This window comes from Balaenoptera physalus (genome assembly GCF_965194825.1).
Source record: "Balaenoptera physalus genome assembly, chromosome: 10".
Classification (NCBI taxonomy): Eukaryota; Metazoa; Chordata; class Mammalia; order Artiodactyla; family Balaenopteridae; genus Balaenoptera; species Balaenoptera physalus.
The window spans coordinates 64,250,156-64,271,806 of record NC_138889.1 but is presented as its reverse complement, the minus strand read 5'-3'; the positions used below and the strand labels follow the sequence as shown (position 1 = coordinate 64,271,806).

General features: G+C 37.6%; 1 protein-coding gene across 1 annotated transcript; it reads left to right on the top strand.

Moving 5' to 3' along the window:
• The first annotated feature begins 15,181 nt into the window (after positions 1-15,181).
• Positions 15,182-19,359, top strand: LOC309637218 (olfactory receptor 51I1-like). The gene is given in 3 exon segments (XM_082411452.1): positions 15,182-17,436; positions 17,439-17,523; positions 17,525-19,359. Coding segments are annotated over 3 exon segments (756 nt in total). The 5' UTR covers positions 15,182-17,237; the 3' UTR covers positions 17,997-19,359.
• Positions 19,360-21,651: the final 2,292 nt, after the last annotated feature.

The following is a 21,651-nucleotide window of genomic DNA, read 5'->3' as shown; positions in this document are numbered from 1 at the left end:
AAAGTCACAAAAATTATACTCATCCTCATCAGTTCACTCAGTCCCATGTAATTAATTGTTTTTTTTCATCTTGATCTTTTGTTAGCACTTTTATGAGTTCATCAGTTTTTCATCAGAGTTCTGAAAATGCTTATTCATTCAGTTCAGCAGTACAGTCAGTTACCAGAAACCTGTACTTGTCAGAGTCTTTTCCATGAATTTCTTGAAGATGAAGCCCTTTTATAGGAACATATTTGCAAAATCATCAGAGTACACCCAGAACTGTCTGTAAATGACAAAAGACTTAAAAATGACCACGGTAAAAGATTTGATGAAAGTTCATAATAATGCAGTTGACAAGAAAATTAGTTATTTCTGAGATATACATTTTAAAGTAATAACTAGGATTATTACTTATAACATTATACCAGAACATATAAGATTTTTAGAAATTTCATGTAATGTCTGAAACATTTATATTAACATATTTCCATACATATTTCCATACAAATACAAATATAAGATTTTTAGAAATTTCATGTAATGTCTGAAACCTTTATATTAACATATTTCCATACATATTTCCATACAAATACAAATATAAGATTTTTAGGAATTTCATGTAATGTCTGAAACATTTATATTAACATATTTCCATACAAATAACCCAATGAAAGTTTAGTATTAGTTGTTTTGTTTGTTTTTTTATACTGCAGGTTCTTATTAGGCATCAATTTTATACATATCAGTGTATACATGTCAATCCCAATCGCCCAATTCAGCACACCACCATCCCCACCTCACCGCAGTTTTCCCCCCTTGGTGTCCATATGTCCATTCTCTACATCTGTGTCTCAACTTCTGCCCTGCAAACTGGCTCATCTGTACCATTTTTCTAGGTTCCACATACATGCATTAATATACGATATTTGTTTTTCTCTTTCTGACTTACTTCACTCTGTATGACAGTCTCTAGATCCATCCACGTCTCAACAAATGACTCAATTTCGTTCCTTTTTATGGCTGAGTAATATTCCATTGTATATATGTACCACATCTTCTTTATCCATTCGTCTGTTGATGGGCATTTAGGTTGGTTCCATGACCTGGCTATTGTAAATAGTGCTGCAATGAACATTCGGGTGCATGTGTCTTTTTGAATTACGGTTTTCTCTGGGTATATGCCCAGTAGTGGGATTGCTGGGTCATATGGTAATTCTATTTTTAGTTTTTTAAGGAACCTCCATATTGTTCTCCAGAGTGGCTGTATCAATTTACATTCCCACCAACAGTGCAAGAGGGTTCCCTTTTCTCCACACCCTCTCCAGCATTTGTTGTTTGTAGATTTTCTGATGATCCCCATTCTAACAGGAGTGAGGTGATACCTCATTGTAGTTTTGATTTGCATTTCTCTAATAATTAGTGATGTTGAGCAGCTTTTCATGTGCTTCGTGGCCGTCTGTATGTCTTCTTTGGAGAAATGTCTATTTAGGTCTTCTGCCCATTTTTGGATTGGGGTGTTTGTTTCTTTGATATTGAGCTGAATGAGCTGTTTATATATTTTGGAGATTAATCCTTTGTCCGTTGATTCATTTGCAAATATTTTCTCCCATTCTGAGGGTTGTCTTTTCGTCTTGTTTATGGTTTCCTTTGCTGTGCAAAAGCTTTGAAGTTTCATTAGGTCCCACTTGTTTATTTTTGTTTTTATTTCCATTTCTCTAGGAGGTGGATCAAAAAAGATCTTGCTGTGATTTATGTCAAAGAGTGTTCTTCCTATGTTTTCCTCTAAGAGTTTTATAGTGTCCAGTCTTATATTTAGGTCTCTAATCCATTTTGAGTTTATTTTTGTGTATGGTGTTAGGGAGTATTCTAATTTCATTCTTTTACATGTAGCTGTCCAGTTTTCCCAGCACCACTTATTGAAGAGACTGTCTTTTCTCCATTGTATATCTTTGCCTCCTTTGTCATAGATTAGTTGACCATAGGTGCGTGGGTTAATCTCTGGGCTTTCTATCTTGTTCCATTGATCTATGTTTCTGTTTTTGTGCCAGTACCATATTGTCTTGATTACTGTAGCTTTGTAGTATAGTCTGAAGTCAGGGAGTCTGATTCCTCCAGCTCCATTTTTTTGCCTCAAGACTGCTTTGGCTATTCGGGGTCTTTTGTGTCTCCATACAAATTTTAAGATGATTTGTTCTAGCTCCGTAAAAAATGCCATTGGTAATTTGATAGGGATTGCATTGAATCTGTAGATTGCTTTGGGTAGTATACTCATTTTCACAATGTTGATTCTTCCAATCCAAGAACATGGTATATCTCTCCATCTGTTGGTATCATCTTTAATTTCCTTCATCAGTGTCTTATAGTTTTCTGCATACAGGTCTTTTGTCTCCCTAGGTAGGTTTATTCCTAGGTATTTTATTCTTTTTGTTGCAATGGTAAATGGGAGTGTTTCCATAATTTCTCTTTCAGATTTTTCATCATTAGTGTATAGGAATGCAAGAGTTTTCTGTGCATTAATTTTGTATCCTGCAACTTTACCATATTCATTAATTAGCTCTAGCAGTTTTCTGGTGGCAGTTTTAGGATTCTCTATGTATAGTATCATGTCATCCGCAAACAGTGACAGTTTTACTTCCTCTTTTCCAATTTGTATTCCTTTTATTTCTTTTTCTTCTCTGATTGCCGTGGCTAGGACTTCCAGAACTATGTTGAATAATAGTGGTGAGAGTGGACATCCTTGTCTCGTTCCTGATCTTAGAGGAAATGCTTTCAGTTTTTCACCATTGAGAATGATGTTTGCTGTGGGTTTGTCATATATGGCCTTTATTATGTTGAGGTAGGTTCCCTCTATGCCCACTTTCTGGAGAGTTTTTATCATAAATGGGTGTTGAATTTTGTCAAAAGCTTTTTCTGCATCTATTGAGATGATCATATGGTTTTTCTTCTTCAATTTGTTAATATGGTGTATCACATTGATTGATTTGCGTATATTGAAGAATCCTTGCATCCCTGGGATAAATCCCACTTGATCGTGGTGTATGATCCTTTTAATGTGTTGTTAGATTCTGTTTGCTAGTATTTTGTTGAGGATTTTTGCATCTATATTCATCAGTGATATTGGTCTGTAATTTTCTTTTTTTGTAGTGTCTTTGTCTGGTTTTGGTATCAGGGTGATGGTGGCCTCATAGAATGAGTTTGGGAGTGTTCCTTCCTCTGCAATTTTTTGGAAGAGTTTGAGAAGGATGGGTGTTAGCTCTTCTCTAAATGTTTGGTAGAATTCACCTGTGAAGCCATCTGGTCCTGGACTTTTGTTTGTTGGAAGATTTTTAATCACAGTTTCAATTTCATTACTTGTGATTGGTCTGTTCATATTTTCTGTTTCTTCCTGATTCAGTCTTGGAAGGTTATACCTTTCTAAGAATTTGTCCATTTCTTCCAGGTTGTCCATTTTATTGGCATAAAGTTGCTTATAGTAGTCTCTTAGGATGTTTTGTATTTCTGCAGTGTCTGTTGTAACTTCTCCTTTTTCATTTCTGATTTTATTGATTTGAGTCCTCTCCCTCTTTTTCTTGATGAGTCTGGCTAATGGCTTATCAATTTTGTTTATCTTCTCAAAGAACCAACTTTTAGTTTTATTGATCTTTGCTATTGTTTTCTTTGTTTCTATCTCATTTATTTCTGCTCTGATCTTTATGATTTCTTTCCTTCTGCTAACTTTGGGTTTTGTTTGTTCTTCTTTCTCTAGTTTCTTTAGGTGTAAGGTTAGATTGTTTACTTGAGATTTTTCTTGTTTCTTTAGGTAGGCTTGTATAGCTATAAACTTCCCTCTTAGAACCGCTTTTGCTGCATCCCATAGGTTTTGGGTCGTCGTGTTTTCATTGTCATTTGTCTCTAGGTATTTTTTGATTTCCTCTTTGATTTCTTCAGTGATCTTTTGGTTATTTAGTAACGTATTGTTTAGCCTCCATGTGTTTGTCTTTTTTACGTTTTTTTCCCTGTAATTCATTTCTAATCTCATAGCGTTGTGGTCAGAAAAGATGCTTGGTACGATTTCAATTTTCTTAAATTTACTGAGGCTTGATTTGTGACCCAAGATGTGATCTATCCTGGAGAATGTTCCGTGCGCACTTGAGAAGAATGTGTAATCTGCTGTTTTTGGATGGAATGTCCTATATATATCAATTAAATCTATCTGGTCTATTGTGTCATTTAAAGCTTCTGTTTCCTTATTTATTTTCATTTTGGATGATCTGTCCATTGGTGTAAGTGAAGTGTTAAAGTCCCCCACTATTATTGTGTTACTGTCGATTTCCTCTTTTATAGCTGTTAGCAGTTGCCTTATGTATTGTGGTGCTCCTATGTTGGGTGCATATATATTTATAATTGTTATATCTTCTTCTTGGATTGATCCCTGGATCATTATGTAGTGTCCTTCCTTGTCTCTTGTAACATTCTTTATTTTAAAGTCTATTTTATCTGATATGAGTATAGCTACTCCAGCTTTCTTTTGATTTCCATTTGCATGGAATATCTTTTTCCATCCCCTAACTTTCAGTCTGTATGTGTCCCTAGGTCTAAAGTGGGTCTCTTGTAGACAGCATATATATGGGTCCTGTTTTTGTATCCATTCAGCCAGTCTATGTCTTTTGGTTGGAGCGTTTAATCCATTCACGTTTAAGGTAATTATCGATATGTATGTTCCTATGACCATTTTCTTAATTGTTTTGGGTTTGTTTTTGTAGGTCCTTTTCTTCTCTTGTGTTTCCCACTTAGAGAAGTTCCTTTAGCATTTGTTGTAGAGCTGGTTTGGTGGTGCTGAATTCTCTTAGCTTTTGCTTGTCTGTAAAGCTTTTGATTTCTCCATCAAATCTAAATGAGATCCTTGCCGGGTAGAGTAATCTTGGTTGTAGGTTCTTCCCTTTCATCACTTTAAGTATATCATGCCACTCCCTTCTGGCTTGCAGAGTTTCTGCTGAGAAATCAGCTGTTAACCTTATGGGAGTTCCCTTGTATGTTATTTGTCGTTTTTCCCTTGCTGCTTTCAATAATTTTTCTTTGTCTTTAATTTTTGCCACTTTGATTACTATGTGTCTTGGCGTGTTTCTCCTTGGGTTTATTCTGTATGGGACTCTCTGCGCTTCCTGGACTTGGGTGGCTATCTCCTTTCCCATGTTAGGGAAGTTTTCGACTATAATCTCTTCAAATATTTTCTCTGGTCCTTTCTCTCTCTCTTCTCCTTCTGGGACCCCTATAATGCGAATGTTGTTGCGTTTAATGTTGTCCCAGAGGTCTCTTAGGCTGTCTTCATTTCTTTTCATTCTTTTTTCTTTAGTCTGTTCCGCAGCAGTGAATTCCACCATTCTGTCTTCCAGGTCACTTATCCGTTCTTCTGCCTCAGTTATTCTGCTATTGATTCCTTCTAGTGTAGTTTTCATTTCAGTTATTGTATTGGTCATCTCTGTTTGTTTGTTCTTTAATTCTTCTAGGTCTTTGTTAATCATTTCTTGCATCTTCTCAATCTTTGCCTCCATTCTTATTCCGAGGTCCTGGATCATCTTCACTATCATTATTCTGAATTCTTTCTCTGGAAGGTTGCCTATCTCCACTTCAGTTAGTTGTTTTTCTGGGGTTTTTTCTTGTTCCTTCATCTGGTATATAGCCCTCTGCCTTTTCATCTTCTCTATCTTTCTGTAACTGTGGTTTTTGGTCCGCAGGCTGCAGGATTGTAGTTTTTCTTGCTTCTGCTCTCTGCCCTCTGGTGGTTGAGGCTATCTAAGAGGCTTGATGGTAGGTTCTGGTGGTGGGTAGAGCTGACTGTTGCTGTGGCGGTCAGAGCTCAGTAAAACCTTAATCCACTTGACTGTTGATGGGTGGGGCTGGGTTCCCTCCCTGTTGCTGTGGCGGTCAGAGCTCAGTAAAACCTTAATCCACTTGACTGTTGATGGGTGGGGCTGGGTTCCCTCCCTGTTGGTTGTTTTGCCTGAGGCAACCCAACACTGGAGCCTACCCGTGCTCTTTGGTGGGGTTAATGGCAGACTCTGGGAGGGCTCACGGCAAGGAGAACTTCCCAGAACCTCGGCTGCCAGTGTCCTTATCCCCCCGGTGAAACAGAGCCACCACTCGCCTCTGCAGGAGACCCCCCCAACACCAGCAGGTAGGTCTGGTTCAGTCTCCCCCAGGGTCACTGCTCCTTCCCCTGGGTCCCGATGCACACATTACTTTGTGTGTGCCCTCCAAGAGTGGGGTCTCTGTTTCCCCCAGTCCTGTCACAGTCCTGCAATCAATTCCCACTAGGCTTCAAAGTCTGATTCTCTAGGAGTTCCTTCTCCCGTAGCTGGACCCCCAGGTTGGGAAGCCTGACGTGGGGCTCAGAACCTTCACTCCAGTGGGTGGACTTCTGTGGTATAAATGTTCGCCAGTCTGTGAGTCACCCACCCAGCAGTTATGGGATTTGATTTTACTCTGATTGCGCCCCTCCTACCGTCTCACTGTGGCTTCTCCTCTGTCCTTGGATGTGGGGTATCCTCCTTGGTGAAGTCCAGGTTCTTCCTGTCAGTGATTGTCCAGCAGCCAGTTTTGATTCTGGTGCTCTCGCAAGAGGGAGTGAGAGCACGTCCTTCTACTCCGCCATCTTGGTTAATCCCCTCCCCTTTATTTTCTTTCTCTCTAGTTTATAAACATCTGGGCAAATGTCTCTGCCTTCCAGAGGCCTTTCCTCTCTAACCTAGTTTGTTAGTAGTCTTTATTTTTCTCTCATCCACTATTTTCCAAAATCTTATTGAGCTGAGACTGTGTCTTTATCCAATTGCAACCTCCACACAACATATGTCTGTACGTAGACAGTTTGATCAATATTCACCATAAGACTCAATCCTGATAACTCTTAGTAACATAGCATTGACTTCTTGCTTTAATGCCATAATGTTTTGTTTACTTAATCTGTGTTTGTACGGTAACTGCCCAAATATACACCAAATGGCTTATTTTTATGTTTAACCTGAAGTGCCTATAAAGAGGCTAGGCAGTCTGAGTATACTCAAATACCCCGTAACTGAATATCTCCAGTATTTTGAGTACACATGTGGGTACAATGGAAGAAAGCAAGAGATGCAGTAGACATGCTAGTTGGGGAGACAGCACTCCTAACTATGGCAAAGCCAGCTCAAAATCCTACATTCCCACCAGTATAATGGTTGCACGTAATGGCCAGATCAGAATGTCAAGTGCTGATAGAGGCAGACTGAGGGAGGGAGTAGAGAGTCTTAGAGTTCACCAACAGTAGACATCCTGGAAGAGTGAATACATTTTTGTTGTAGAAAGCTAGTATTATATACATCTTCCCTCAGCAACATTTTATACCTAAAAGAATCCTTTGTAGGATGCCTAGAATTTTGAACTTTAGTTCTGAGTCTGTCACAAGAGTGTTACATGACCTTGAGAAAATCCTTTCCCTTCTCTGGCAAGTCTCAATTTATAAAAAGCAGCAATTCTGGAATCCTTGTTTCAGCTTTTCTACCTATTCACTATTTAGCATTGAGTAAGTCCCACAACCTTTTTGAGAGTCAATTTTCTTATTTATAAATTGGAAATGGAAACACCTGGCTTACTATTTTGTGGGTGAGAAAGAGTAAAGTATACAGTAGTAATAAGTTTGGACATCAAAAATAATGTTCTCCCCATTTTTACAAGCTCTTGGTCCCATAGCCACATATTGGAGTGATGTGGAGTACAGTAACTGTTGTACCTCTGCCTTAGCAAAATGAAATCCAAGTTCAGAGAAATGAACTGATGTAACCCAGATCACAAAGCATGTTACTGTCAGAACTGAAATTAGGTCTCAGATCTCCTGATTCAAAGTTTGGTGTTTTTCCCTCACTGAACTGTCCATTTATATAGCCAATTCTTTAATTCCCATCTTTTTCTTTCAAGGCACCCTAATATCTATTGCTGCAATAATTACTCATTATTTGGACTCCAAAGAGACAGATAAAAGTGGAAAGCCCCTCTCATTTGCTTGGAAACTTTCACAGATGCCCCAGCTACTAAAGGAAAGAAGCTTGTGTACCACACAAGAGAGCTAGAGTCACTACATCTTCTCTTCCTCTCTTTACCCTGCCTATTCTTGCCCACAAAGGAAGATTTCAAATGGTTATTGTAAGGAAGCTGCTACTCTGTGAGCATCTGTGGATGTGAGGACCACAAAGATATGTGTAAGCAAGATTGCTTTCCAGGGAAAATCATAGAAAAAAAGACATTGTGCTGGGGCACCACTCTGGGTGGGATGGGGGAATAACCCCAAATTTGTCTCACTCAGGTTTGTTTCTGGATCACTACAGTGGCTAAGTTTTTGAGGTCTCCCTCTAAGACCTAGACTTCAATCATTGAACTCTGAGTTCTTTCTCTGAACACAGTATTTTCAATTTCAATGACAAAGCTGTGTGATTGACATGCATTCACAAGTGGAGCACGCTGAGGCTGGAGCTCTGTGACGGGTGTCCTATATGAGTGTGAGGCTACGTGGGAGAGTGTGTGGAGGTTTGTGCAGGTGCCTTGTACCTGAATATAAGTTTTTTTTTTTAGAGATATGAAAGTTGTTATTTTGTGCAGATTGTGTGTGTGTGTGATTTAGAGGATGATGGGGTCTGAGTGTATCATCTGAAATGTCTGATCTGGTCTCAATTTTATGTGCTCAGTGAGCCTCTTCATCTTAGCTCTGGGTTCCAGCCTCCTTAGGTCAATGGGCTTGGTAAGTGCAGTTATTTGTTAACTCTCTGTGACTCTCAGGTATGAAAACCCAAGGGCCTTGCCCTAGGGATTTGATAGAAGCAGGGATGATTGGATACCCACGTGCAAAAGACTGAAATTGGACCCTTGTCTCAAACTATGTACAAAAATTAACTCAAAATTGATCAAACATCTAAATGTAAGACAAATCTACAACATCTTTAGAAAAAAAAACTTAGGTGTAAATCTTTGTGTGCCTGTATTAGACAATGGTTTTATGATATGACACACCAAAAGCACAAGTGACCAAGGAAGAAAATAGGTAAATTGGACTTTACAAAAAATAACTTTTTGCACTTCTAAGGACAGTGTCAAGAAAGTGAAAAGACAACCCACAGAATGGGAGAAAATTTTTGCAAATCATGTATCTGATAAGAATTTTATATGCAAAATATATGAAGCACTCTTACAACTCAACAACAAAAAGACAAATCAATTAAAAATGGATAAATGATTTGAACAGAAATTTCTGCAAAAAGAGATATACAAATAGCGAATAAGCACAAAAAAAGGTGTTCAACTTCATTAGTCATTTGAGAAATACAAATCAAAACCATTATGAGATATCACGCCACACATTAGGAGGGCTATAAACAAAAACACAGTAAAAAACAAAAACAGAAAATAACAAGTGTTAAAAAAGATGTGGAGAAATTGAATTCTTCATACATTGCTGGTGGAAATGTAAACTGGTAAAACCACTTTGGACAACAGTGTGGCTTTTCTTCAAACAGTTATACATAGAGTTACCAGCGACTCAGAAATTTTACTACTAGGTATATACTGTAAGAACTAAAAACCAATTTTCACACAAAAGCTTGTATAAAAATATTTAAAGAAGCATTATTTCTAATAGTCAAAAAATGAGAACAGTACAAATAGCCATCAACTGGTTAATAAACAAACAAAATAAGGTATATACATACAATATATATATACATACAATGGGCTATTGTATCAGGAAAGAAGTACTGATATATAATGAACTTTGAAAACATTATGCTAAGTGAAATAAGCCAGACACTACAAAGCCACATATTTTATTATTACATTTAAATGAAATTTTTAGCATAGGCAAGTCCACGAAAACAGAAAGTAAATTAGTTCTTGCCAGGGGCTGGGGTAAATGAGAATGGAGAGTGACTGCTAATGGTAATGGAAATTTTTTTGAGTGTGATAAAAATGTTCTGGAATTAGATATTGGTGACAGTTGCACAACTTTTCAAATATACTAAAAAGCACTGAATTGAACACTTAAAACTGAATTTTGTGGTATGTGGATTATATATTAATAACAAAATTTAAAAAATAAATCATAGACTTGTGTAATCATTGAAATTTAAAAGTTCAACTGCCTGGGACCTATTTATTTATATGACACTACAGGTAAAGCAAGCCCTGGATCTGGGACCTAATATAGGCCCTTCATTCAGATAGTGTCTAATGATGTGAGAGCAGTATGAAAGAATAAATGAAAAAATGAATGAATAAATAATAATGAATGAATAAGAGAAGGAAATCATGAGTGAACAAATTAATAGATGAATATATGAACTAATAATGAATTTCCTTAAATCAGAATCTCATATCAGGAAACATTTCCTCCCCCTCTGTGCTCCATAATTTCCTTTATAGAGAGAAATGCAAATTAAAGGTGACATATTTTTTCCCATATTCTTTTATTCTCCCAGGTTTATTGAGATATAATTGACTTATAACATTGTATAAGTTCAAAGTGTACAATGTGATGATTTGCTACACATATATATTGTGAAATCTTTACCACAGAAAGGTTACTTAACCCATCCAAAGAGGTGACTTCTTGAGTAAGCGGACTATAAACTCAGTCTTAATTTCCTCATCTGTAAAATGGCATCTCTCATTCATCTACCTCATATGTTTATTTTAAGGAGCACACAAAATGAACTGTTCTAAAAATTTTATAATAATACACACAGCTTATTTACTTACTATTTTTATTCAGCAAGAACCAATGTAAAATTTAATGTTTTGCTTCAAAATACCACGTAGCTGCAACTAGAGAGCCCATGCACCGCAACTAAAGAAACCCGCACACCACAATGAAGACCCAGTGCAGCCAAAATAATAATAAAAAAATCATGTGCATCAGCCATAGTCTATAGAAATATTTTGTCTAAGATTTTCTTGAGCCCTGAGTAGAACTGTTCCATGCCTGCTTTCTGTCTCCACTGTACTTGGAATGTACTTTAATCATATCAGTTAATTTGGGGAGTTTGTCTCCTTAACTAGATTGTAAGCAACTCATGAGCAGGGACCCTGTCTTATTTATCTTTGTATCCTTCAGTCTCTAACATAGGGCTTGAAATATACAAGACATGCAAAGTAGTTGAGGAATAAGTTAATAAATGATTATATTTGCATATATTTGCATCTCAACCATCTCTATACTTCAGTGAATTAACACATACTAAAATGTTTTACTCTAAAATAGATCATAATTTTATGAAAGAATAATTTTGCATGAAGATTGTATATTGTTTATTATCTAAATACAGTATGCATTGTAGATCTGACCAGAGTAAATAAAAAATAAATTGTACTTGAAATTTTCAAACATGCTATAAATGTACCTTACATTTTTATATTGCTCAGACTTTAAATACACATATCAATTTAAATAGAGTGCTCATACTGTGCCTGACCTTTAATAGGTGCTTAAATAAATATTTTTTGAAAGAATGTTGCTGTTTAATGATTTTGGCTCTGTTACAAATATGACTTACAATGAAGTTACTGCCATAATAAGTGGACAATACGCTTTCAGTGCCAGTATTTTTTCTTGCTTCTTTAAATCTGAAGGACTTGGAAGCAACAATTTGGCTCATTTATGTACCTGTGAAAAGCTGTCTGGAAACTTCTGGGCTAATATCTTCCACATCACATTCTATAAATTAAGATACTCAGTATCCTTCCCTTGACCTTAGAAATCTGCCCACTCTGAAAGAGGATCAGCAGATGATTGCTGGCAACGGTCTTCTTCTATTCAGCCCATTAAATAGGAAGTTCATGGCTCTGCCTGGATCTGTAACTTGCCAATATGGAGAAAAAGCTCAGACTCTGTCCCTAGTTCACTGACGAGAACCGTAATTACAGCAATACTCTCACGATCACAGGGCTCTGGTCATCCAGGTCATCAGATACATCTGATCTGAGCTCTTGGCTTCTTTAACATCTTCCTGTGATTCAACTTCCACTGTTCATGTAGCCTTATTGGTTTAATATTCCATTCTTTCAGAACTATAAGATGAATTACACCTAGTCTCGTTAAGCAAGATTAGGGTCACCCATCTTTTATGGGTTGGAATTGGGTCCAGGGTCCATCTAGTCTGTGTGTCTGTCTGAGCTGCTGGAAGCAAATGCCAGAATATTTACTTTATGCAACAGAAAGAGAAGACATTTTCCACATCGGTGCTAGTATGTGGAGAGCCTCCTGGACCCACAAGATTGGAGTATAGGGCGTAGGAGGTATTACTGGATTGGATCTGGGTCCTGTGTGGAGTTATTTGACATTTTGCCCTTTTGAATACATAGCTACACAATTCTACACATGTTCTGCACCCATTCTCCTCCTTCAGTGTTTCCTTTTAAGCGCTCATACCTGTGTTCATGTTTTCACATCTGCCAGAAATAACCCTTCTTTGTTCTCTCCCCTTCCACTCCCTTCTGCCTGAGGCTCACTGTATTCTTTTCTATTGCTCCTCTAACAAACTATCGCAAATTTAGCAGCTTAACAACAACAATTTCTTATCTCATATTTCTGTAGGTCAGAAATCCTGAAACCCTAAATGTTTAAGGTCTCTGAAAGCTAAAATCAAGTTCACTGCAAGGCTGGGTTTCTTACTGAAGGCTCTGGGAAAGAATCTGCTTCGAAGCTCATTTAAGTTGTTGGTTGAATTCAGTTCCTTGTGAATGTAAGACTGAAGTTTCATTTCCCTTGCCGACTAATAGCCGGGGACTAGTATTTGCTCCTAAAGGCTGTCCACATTATTTCCCATCGTTTTCACTTAGTTCCCTCCACTAATTGTGGGTTGAGTGTTTCTCATGCTCTGAGTCTCTCTCTGACTTCTCCTTCTGCCGCATATTTCTGATTCCAGCCTGAGAAAGTTCTGTGTTTTTAAGGGCGCATGTGAGTAAACTGAGTCCACCTGGATAATCCAAAAGGAAAAAAAAAATCTTTAAGGCTCATAATTCTAATAATAATCTTCAAAGTCCCTCTTGCCATGAAATGCACATGTACATAAGTTCCAAACATGGACATCTTTGGGAGGAGCATTCTTCCTACTGCGTTCATTTTAATAATATTTGCTCATTCTTTGAGAATCAGGAGAGATATTACATGCACCCGAACGTCTCCTCTGACTGCTCTAGAATGTTGCAAATTCCCTTCCTTTGTTCTGCCCTAAATCCTCCTTGTATCTGTTATCATTGCATTCACTGAGCTATTATAAGTGTCTCCTTAGGAGTCTCCCAAACTAGACGATGGATTGTTATTTTTATTTATCTATACATTCCCATGGATACATTTGTGTTTAATGCTGAATAAATGACTTGATTTATAGTTACTTTTGTAAACATACACCTTACACCATAGATGTTTAAGTTAGGGATTGTGACCTTGTCATAAATGAAAGATAGTATCTTTTTTCATTTGAGAAAATTTAAAAAATAGACTTATAAAAAAGGAACAATAGACAGAGAATTCAGATAAATCCATGCTTGTTGATCAGGGCTTGGGTGACTTCCTGACCTTTTCCCATGACAATTAGTGTGACTATGAGAAGATCTAGGAGTATATTAGGTGATGCACTAAGTCCTTTGGTCTGACTTATGTATGAGTGGGATTCTTGAAAAGCTACTGCATTTTCAGCCTGGTTAGTCTCAGACAAATATTAGGAATCTGAGAGATTCTTTCTAACCCCAACTTCTTTACTGCCCTCCCTGATCTGGTTCAAGTATGCATCTCCTGCTACTAATCACTATTCCTTCCAGCTATATCTGCTAGTATTTTCCTAGAACTGAGTTGTTTAAGCTATTCAAGAATTTATTCTTATTGTGTTGTACACTTAGGTTAATATCCACTCCCCATTGTTTTACTTTCAGGACCTGATGTTTGGGATTTAAACATATCCATCATTTAAGTGCTATATGGCAACAAACAGGTTAAATGCCTTTGCCTGACTTCTATTGCTTAGTCATCCCAATCATTCTATGATTTAAGTATAATTATAACCTATTTTAAAGGTAAAGAAACGAGGCTGTATGTGGGTTAGAAATTTTCTCAAGGCAAGTGGACTCAAGCTCAGGTCCATCAAGCTCAAAAGCTTATCAGCTAATCCTCATTACCTATGTTGTCTCCCTAGTAGGTGTCCAATAAACATTTGTGAAGAAGGCACCAGTGTACACTAACACTTTCTTAATCAGGGCAAATACTTTTATAATTTGACCTATAATTATGCTGTGTGTGTGGTCAGCCACAGTGTATCAGTGCTTATCGTGCTGGGATCAATTTCAAGGATAATCCAGGTGAGAATCTCACATGTTCTAGCAAATCCAAATGCTTAATTTATATGGGTCATAAGCACTCTTTATAGGACACAGCATTTCTTGTCGATATTGATCATAGTTATATAGTGGAAAGGGCATAAACTAAGCTAGAAGACCTAGGTTTAGATATTCTGCCACTAACAAGCTGTATAAAATTGAGATGTCTCTTTTCCTTTCCAGGCTCTAATGACCTCTTCTATAAAGCGAGGGGCTAGATACAATATCCTCGCATGTCCCTTCCAGTTCTGATCATTCCTGCTCCTACATATCTCCATGGGCAATGAACTACTAGGTCAGAGAGGGCAGAACACTGTAGATGCCCCATATTCCCAGCAGTCCGTGAGCTCCTGAGCTGATAAATACTCAAGGGACTTCCTGGATGCAGCCTTATATTGCTAAGGCTAGGGAGTTGGCAGAGGTAACTGGGGGCTATGGGCAGGGCATGCTGGGGCCCCCATACTGCTCTTGCTCTCTCTACACCTTCCTTGCACAGAGCTCTCTCAGGTGGGTAGAGTGGAGTATCAGACACTCCAAACTCCGGCCCCAAGGCACTCTGACCCAGCTTAGAAATCCTGAGTGTTATAATATGACAAACTGAAGAAGGAAAGGCTGTCCCTAATTGGAGTCAGTTTTTTTTTTTCCCTACATGTTTTCACATTTATCACCTGCCTGGTTCTATATTTTCTATTTGTTGCTCTTATTCTCTGAAATGCTACCATGCTTTCTGCTTCAGACATTACTTTCTCAGCAGGGATACTCATCAGGCTGCAGTTTGAATGTAGATATTTTGGTATAAATAAGCACCCCTCCCAACTTTTCTCAGAATAAACTGGTATGGAAGCGGTCTGTAAAAAGACACTGGCTGCTTTGGAAGCCACTTGGAAAGACCCAAGTTTTACTAAAAAACCCCTCCAAATCAACGGTGTTTGTATATTGCATACAGAGGCAAACAGAAACATTTAGAAACAGCTTGCAGATAGGGAAAACAAAGAGATTCTATGAATCTGGAATGGAGAAAAAAATGCATCCTGAGAAGAAAAGATAGAGGAGTCCTAATGCAGATGGAGGAACAAAGGCAGATGAAAGGCTGGAGGTGAGGGTTTAAAGCAGGTTTAGAACTCAGAGTTGCAAAGTATTTGGTCCTAAGAGTTTTCATAAGAACTTACATTTGTATCTTTACAACCTCATTAGCAAAGTTCCTTAGCCTCTCCAATTTACAACAGAGAGAATCAAAACCCAGAAGGGGATCAGTGACTTATTGAGTGCATCTCCTGTGCTAGGCCTTGCACTGAGCACAGAAGGGACTAAAACAATGAATAAGAGTCAGAGCTGAGTTCTTGGAGCTGGTGAGTCAGCAGGGAAGATAAGATTCATGATTTAGTAGGAATTATTATAGCTGCATAATAGGAAGCTATAATGCAGAACAGGAAGAGAAACGGGCACGAAAGGAGATGCGAACCTATAGCTATGAGAGTGGTGGGGGAGAAGAGAAGTTACCTCCACTGGCAATGACCAAATTTTCATGGAGGAGAGAGGGCATCATTGATCCTGGGCCCCGGAAGATGGACTGAATGGATATGTTCACATGTTCTGGGCAACTCTGGGAGCTGGGGAGCTGTAGTTCATGTTTGAATAACAGCAAATAAACCAATCTGGGTATGTGAGGTACAAGTAAGGAAATTTTGAGAATTGAGACCAGAAATATCGATTTAGTACTGACCACAGAGGGCCTTTAACTCTAGGCTCATGAGTTTGGATTTGACGCTTTGGTAATGAGGGGGCATTCAAGGTTTCTAATCAGAACAGTGCCATTTTCAGATTTGCCCTTCGAAAATATCAGTCCTATTCCAGGTTAGAAAATGAAATAGAGGTATAGGATTCATGAGGAGGGCATTATTATGGTATAAAGCTGAGATTTCTTGGATCTGAATGTGAGACCGTAAGTGGAAGGAAATGGAAAAAGCTGCAGGCAGAGGCACTTAGGAGTCAGTATTTACACTGGTTGTTGCCCCGTTAATGTAGTAGGAAAAGGAAAGAAAGAGTCAATGCGATGTTTGGATTTTGAGTCTCAATCTCAGGCATAGTGATAGTATTATTCAAAGAGATGGAGAACACAGATAAGAGCCAATTACACGGTATAGAGAACTGATTATTAATCCTGTGGCTTTCAGGAGCTAGGTGCTATTCAGTTCTGAAGGAAATTATATAGAAAAGACTTTCAGTAAATTAAGTTATTCATGGAGAAAAGTAATGCCACAAGATAAAAGGATAGAAGAATGAAAAGATGGGTGGAAATATGGGGGTCTAGTGCATCTTGGTGAATGACTGGAAGGTTATCTCTGTGGATGGATATCTTTCTGTCTGGATGAATGGGAGGAAGAACCGGGAGACTATATAGGAGTAAGAAAGCCAGGGAGTCATGATAAGGTAGTCAATGTTCAGTAGAGCAAGAGAGTGGAAAGAGGAAAATTTTATGGCTTGACAAACAAGTGGAATGCTCAGGAAGAGGGCAGAATAGTCAAGGAAGTGGTCCTCAATAGAATTTTGTCTTAGGTCTTGAACAAAGTGATGCCTGTAGATTGATAACAAGTTCATAGCTGTGAATGTGACAAAGAGCACCATGGTGACAGGCACAGGTACAGAGGAAGGCAATGTGACCTGTTTAGCCAGCTGGATAAACTGAAAAGTCTCAGACAATTCCAGAAATCATGGGGACAGTAAGAGGCAAGGATGGGTGATTTGGTGAGCCAAATTGATTAATGCTATAAAGTGAAGGGCTGGATGGCATAGGAGAGTCTTAAAATATTAGGCCTAGGTCATGAATTAACTCTCTGTCTGTCTTCTCTACAGGATAGTGGTCCTACAATCTAAGCATTTGTCCCAGCATGAGACATAATCCCCACAACAGCTCAGAGTTGCCAACTTTCACCCTGACAGGGCTCCCAGGGCTGGAGACCTTCCAACACTGGATGTTTTTGCTCTTTGGTACCCTCTACATTGTTTCCATTATGGGCAATGCCCTTATCCTTTTCATTGTCAAGGAAGAGCATAGCTTGCATCAGCCTATGTACTACTTCCTGTCCCTGTCTCAGTTAATGATCTAGGTGTGTCTTTCTCCACACTGCCCACTGTGTTAGCCACATTTTGCTTTCACTTAGGAAGATCAGCTTTGTTCTTGCATGGCTCAAATGTTTTTTATCCACCTCTTCTCTTTCATGGAGTCTGGGGTCCTGCTGATTATGAGCTTTGACTGCTATGTGGCCATCTGTAACCCACCACGCTACGCCATCATGCTCACAGATACCCGTGTTGTACGCATGGGCTTGCCTGTCATCATCCGCAGCTTCTGCATGGTTTTCCCACTGCCTTTCCTTCTAAAGAGGTTGCCCTTCTGCAAGGCCAATGTACTGTCCCATGCCTACTGTCTGCATCCAGATCTGCTCCTCCTTCCCTGTGGTGACATTACCCTCAGTAATATTTTTGGTCTCTTCATTGTCATTTCTACCTTTGGCCTGGACTCTGCACTTATTCTCCTCTCCTATGTGCTCATACTGTGCTCTGGACTCACCATTGTATCCCGGCAGGAATGGTTAAAGACACTCAGCATGTGTGTGTCACACATGTGTGCTGTGCTCATCTTCTAAGAGACCAGCAACTTAAAAGCACCTTGTATATATAGAGACTGCTTTATCAAAACCTCATGGGAAATGCAAACCAAAAACTTACAACAGATACACACACAAAAAGGAAAAAGCAACCCAAACACAAAAGATGGTCATCAAACCGCAAGAGAAGAGAACAAAAGAGGAAGAGAAGAAAAAAGACTTACAAAAACAAACCCAAAACAATTAAGAAAATGGCAATAGGAACATACATATCAATAATTACCTTAAATGTAAATGGATTAAATGCTCCAACCAAAAGACATAGACTGGCTGAATGGATACAAAAAAAGACCCGTATATATGCTGTCTACAAGAGACCCACTTCAGACCTAGAGACACATACAGACTGAAAGTGAGGGGATGGAGAAAGATATTCCATGCAAATGGAAATCAAAAGAAAGCTGGAGTAGCAATTCTCATATCAGACCAAATGGACTTTAAAATAAAAATTGTTGCAAGAGATAAGGAAGGGCACTATATAATGATCAAAGGATCAATCCAAGAAGAAGATATAACAATTATAAATATATACGCACCCAACATAGGAGCATCTCATAAGGCAAATGCTAGCAGCCATAAAAGGGGAAATCGACTTTAATCGATAGCGGGGGACTTTAACACTCCACTTATGCCAATGGATAGATCATCCAGACAGAAAATTAATAAGGAAACACAAGCCTTAAATGACACATTAGATCAGATAGACTTAATTGATATTTATAGGACATTCCATTTGAAAGCATCAGAATATACTTTCTTCTCAAGTATATATGGAACATTCTCCAGGATAGATCACCTCTTGGGTCAGAAATCAAGCCTTGGTATATTTAAGAAAATTGAAATCGTATCAAGCATCTTTTCCAACCACATTGTTATGAGATCAGAAATCAATTACAGGAAAAAAATACTGTAAAAAACACAAGCACATGGAGACTAAACAATATGCTACTAAATAACTAATGGATCACTGAAGAAATCAGAGAGGAAATCAAAAAATATCTAGAGACAAATGACAATGAAAACACAATGACCCAAAATCTAAGGGATACAGAAAAAGGAGTTCTAAGAGGGAAGTTTATAGCAATACAATCTTACCTCAAGAAACAAGAAAAATCTCAAATAAACAACCTAACCTTACACCTAAAGCAACTAGAGGAAGAAGAACAAACAAACCCCAAAGTTAGTAGAAGGAAAGAAATCATAAATATCAGAGCAGAAATAAATGAGACAAAGAAAACAATAGCAAAGATCAATGAAGCTAAAGGCTGGTTCTTTGGGAAGATAAACAAAATTGATAAACCTTTAGCCACACTCATCAAGAAAAAAAGGGAGAGGACTGAAATCAATAAAATTAGAAATGAAAAAGGAGATGTTACAACGAACACCACAGAAATACAAAGGATCATAAAAGAGTACTACAAGCAACTATAAGCCAATAAAATGGACAACTTAGAAGACATGGACAAATTCTTGGAAAGGTACAACCTTCTAAGACTGAACCAGGAAGAAATAGAAAATATGAGCAGACCAATCACAAGCAATGAAATTGAAACTGTGATTAAAATCAAATCAAAACCACAATGAGGTATCACCTCACACTGGTCAGAATGGTCATCATCAAAAAATCTAGAAAAAATAAACGCTGGAGAGGGTGTGGAAAAAAGGGAACCATCCTACACTGTAGGTGGGCATGTAAACTGGTAGAGCCACTATGGAGAACAATATGGAGGTTCCTTAAAAAACTGAAAATAGAGCTACCATATGACCCAGCAATCCCACTCCTGGGCATATATCCAGAGAAAACCATAATTCGAAAAGATAAATGTACCCCAATGTTCATTGCAGCACTATTTACCATAGCCAGGACATGGAAGCATCTTAAATGTACATCAACAGAGGAATGGGTAAAGAAGATGTGGTACATATATACAATGGAATATTACTCAGCCATCAAAAAGAATGAAATAATGCCATTTGTAGCAATGTGAATGAACCTAGAGATTGTCATACTAAGTGAAATAAGTCAGAGAAAGACAAATATCATATATCACTTATATGTAGAATCTAAAAATGGTACAAATGAACTTACTTACACAATGGAAATAGAGTCACAGATGTAGAAAAGAAACTTACAGTTACCTGGGCGTCAGGGGTGGTGGAGGGATAAATTGGGAAATTGGGATTGACTTATACACATTACTCTATATATTCAATAAGACAGATAACTAATAAGGACTTACTGCATAGCACAGGGAACTCTACTCAATACTCTGTAATGACCTATACGGGAAAAGAATCTAAAAAAGAGTGGATATATGTATATGTATAACTGATTCACTTTGCTGTACACCTGAAACTAACACAACATTGTAAATCAATTGTACTCCAATAAAAATTAAAAACAAAAAGACCCACACCAGCAAAAACATTGATTCATTGACAGCTCAAAAAGTCCTTAGCATTTTCTGGCATAAAGTATTTTTTAATTAAAGTATGTACATTTTTAAAGGCATAATGGTATTACACACTTCATAGACTGTAGTATAGTCTATTAACATAACTTAGATACTCTGGGAAACCAAAATATTTGTGTGGGTAGCTTTACTGTGATATTTGCTTTTATGCAGTGGTCTGGAACAAAACCCCCAATATTTCTCTGACATATGCCTATATTTCAAAAAATACTATAAATTTGAAATGTCATTAGAAATATAAATATCATCTAACTCTGTTCCCTCTGCCTATGTATATTGATGACACATTTCTTTTTGTTCCCCCTTATGCCTTATGTTATTTGCCTGACCTTTTTAGATTGAAGGTAAGGATGTGTCATTTTGGCTTATGTATTCTTTTTTTTTTTTTTTTTTTTTTTTTTTAATGGCTGTGTTGGGTCTTCGCTTCTGTGCGAGGGCTTTCTCTAGTGTGGCAAGCGTTGGACACTCTTCATGTATTCTTAAGATATAACATTACCCCTGGAATTAAATGACTAAGTGATATATGCTTGCTGAAATTTCTGAGAACAAACATGAGAGCCTCCAAACTATTTCTAAGTCTCTAAATTTTTTTAAGTTTTTATTTTATATTGGAGTATAGTTGATTAACAGTGTTGTGTTAGTTTCAGGTGTACAGCAAAGTGATTCAGTTATACCTATATGTGTATCTATTCTTTTTCAAATTTTTTTCCCATTCAGGTTATTACAGAATATTGAGCAGAGTTATTAAGGATCCTGACACATTACCTAAAGATTTGGAAAAAAGAATAAACTGAATGTTTATAAATAAAGTAACTGAATGTTTGAAAATTTGGATAATTATAATAATATAACAACAATTAGTATAAGAGCAGCTAATGAATACTTAAGCCATGATATGTCTCAGGAAGTGTCCTAAGCACTTTCTAAGCATAATAATTGTCGTTGACATACTGAAAATAAAATTAAGGCAAAGAAAGTTTAAGTGACCTGTCCCAAATCACACAGTTAGTAAATTTTCAAATTATATTTTGAATCCAAATTTGCCTAACTCACAACCCCTGAGGGAGAAAAATGCAATATTTGTGCTTTCTTAAAAAAAAGGATTGCTGATTATACTGGGGAGAAGGATATCAAAATTTTTTTAAACTGTTCTGTAAAGA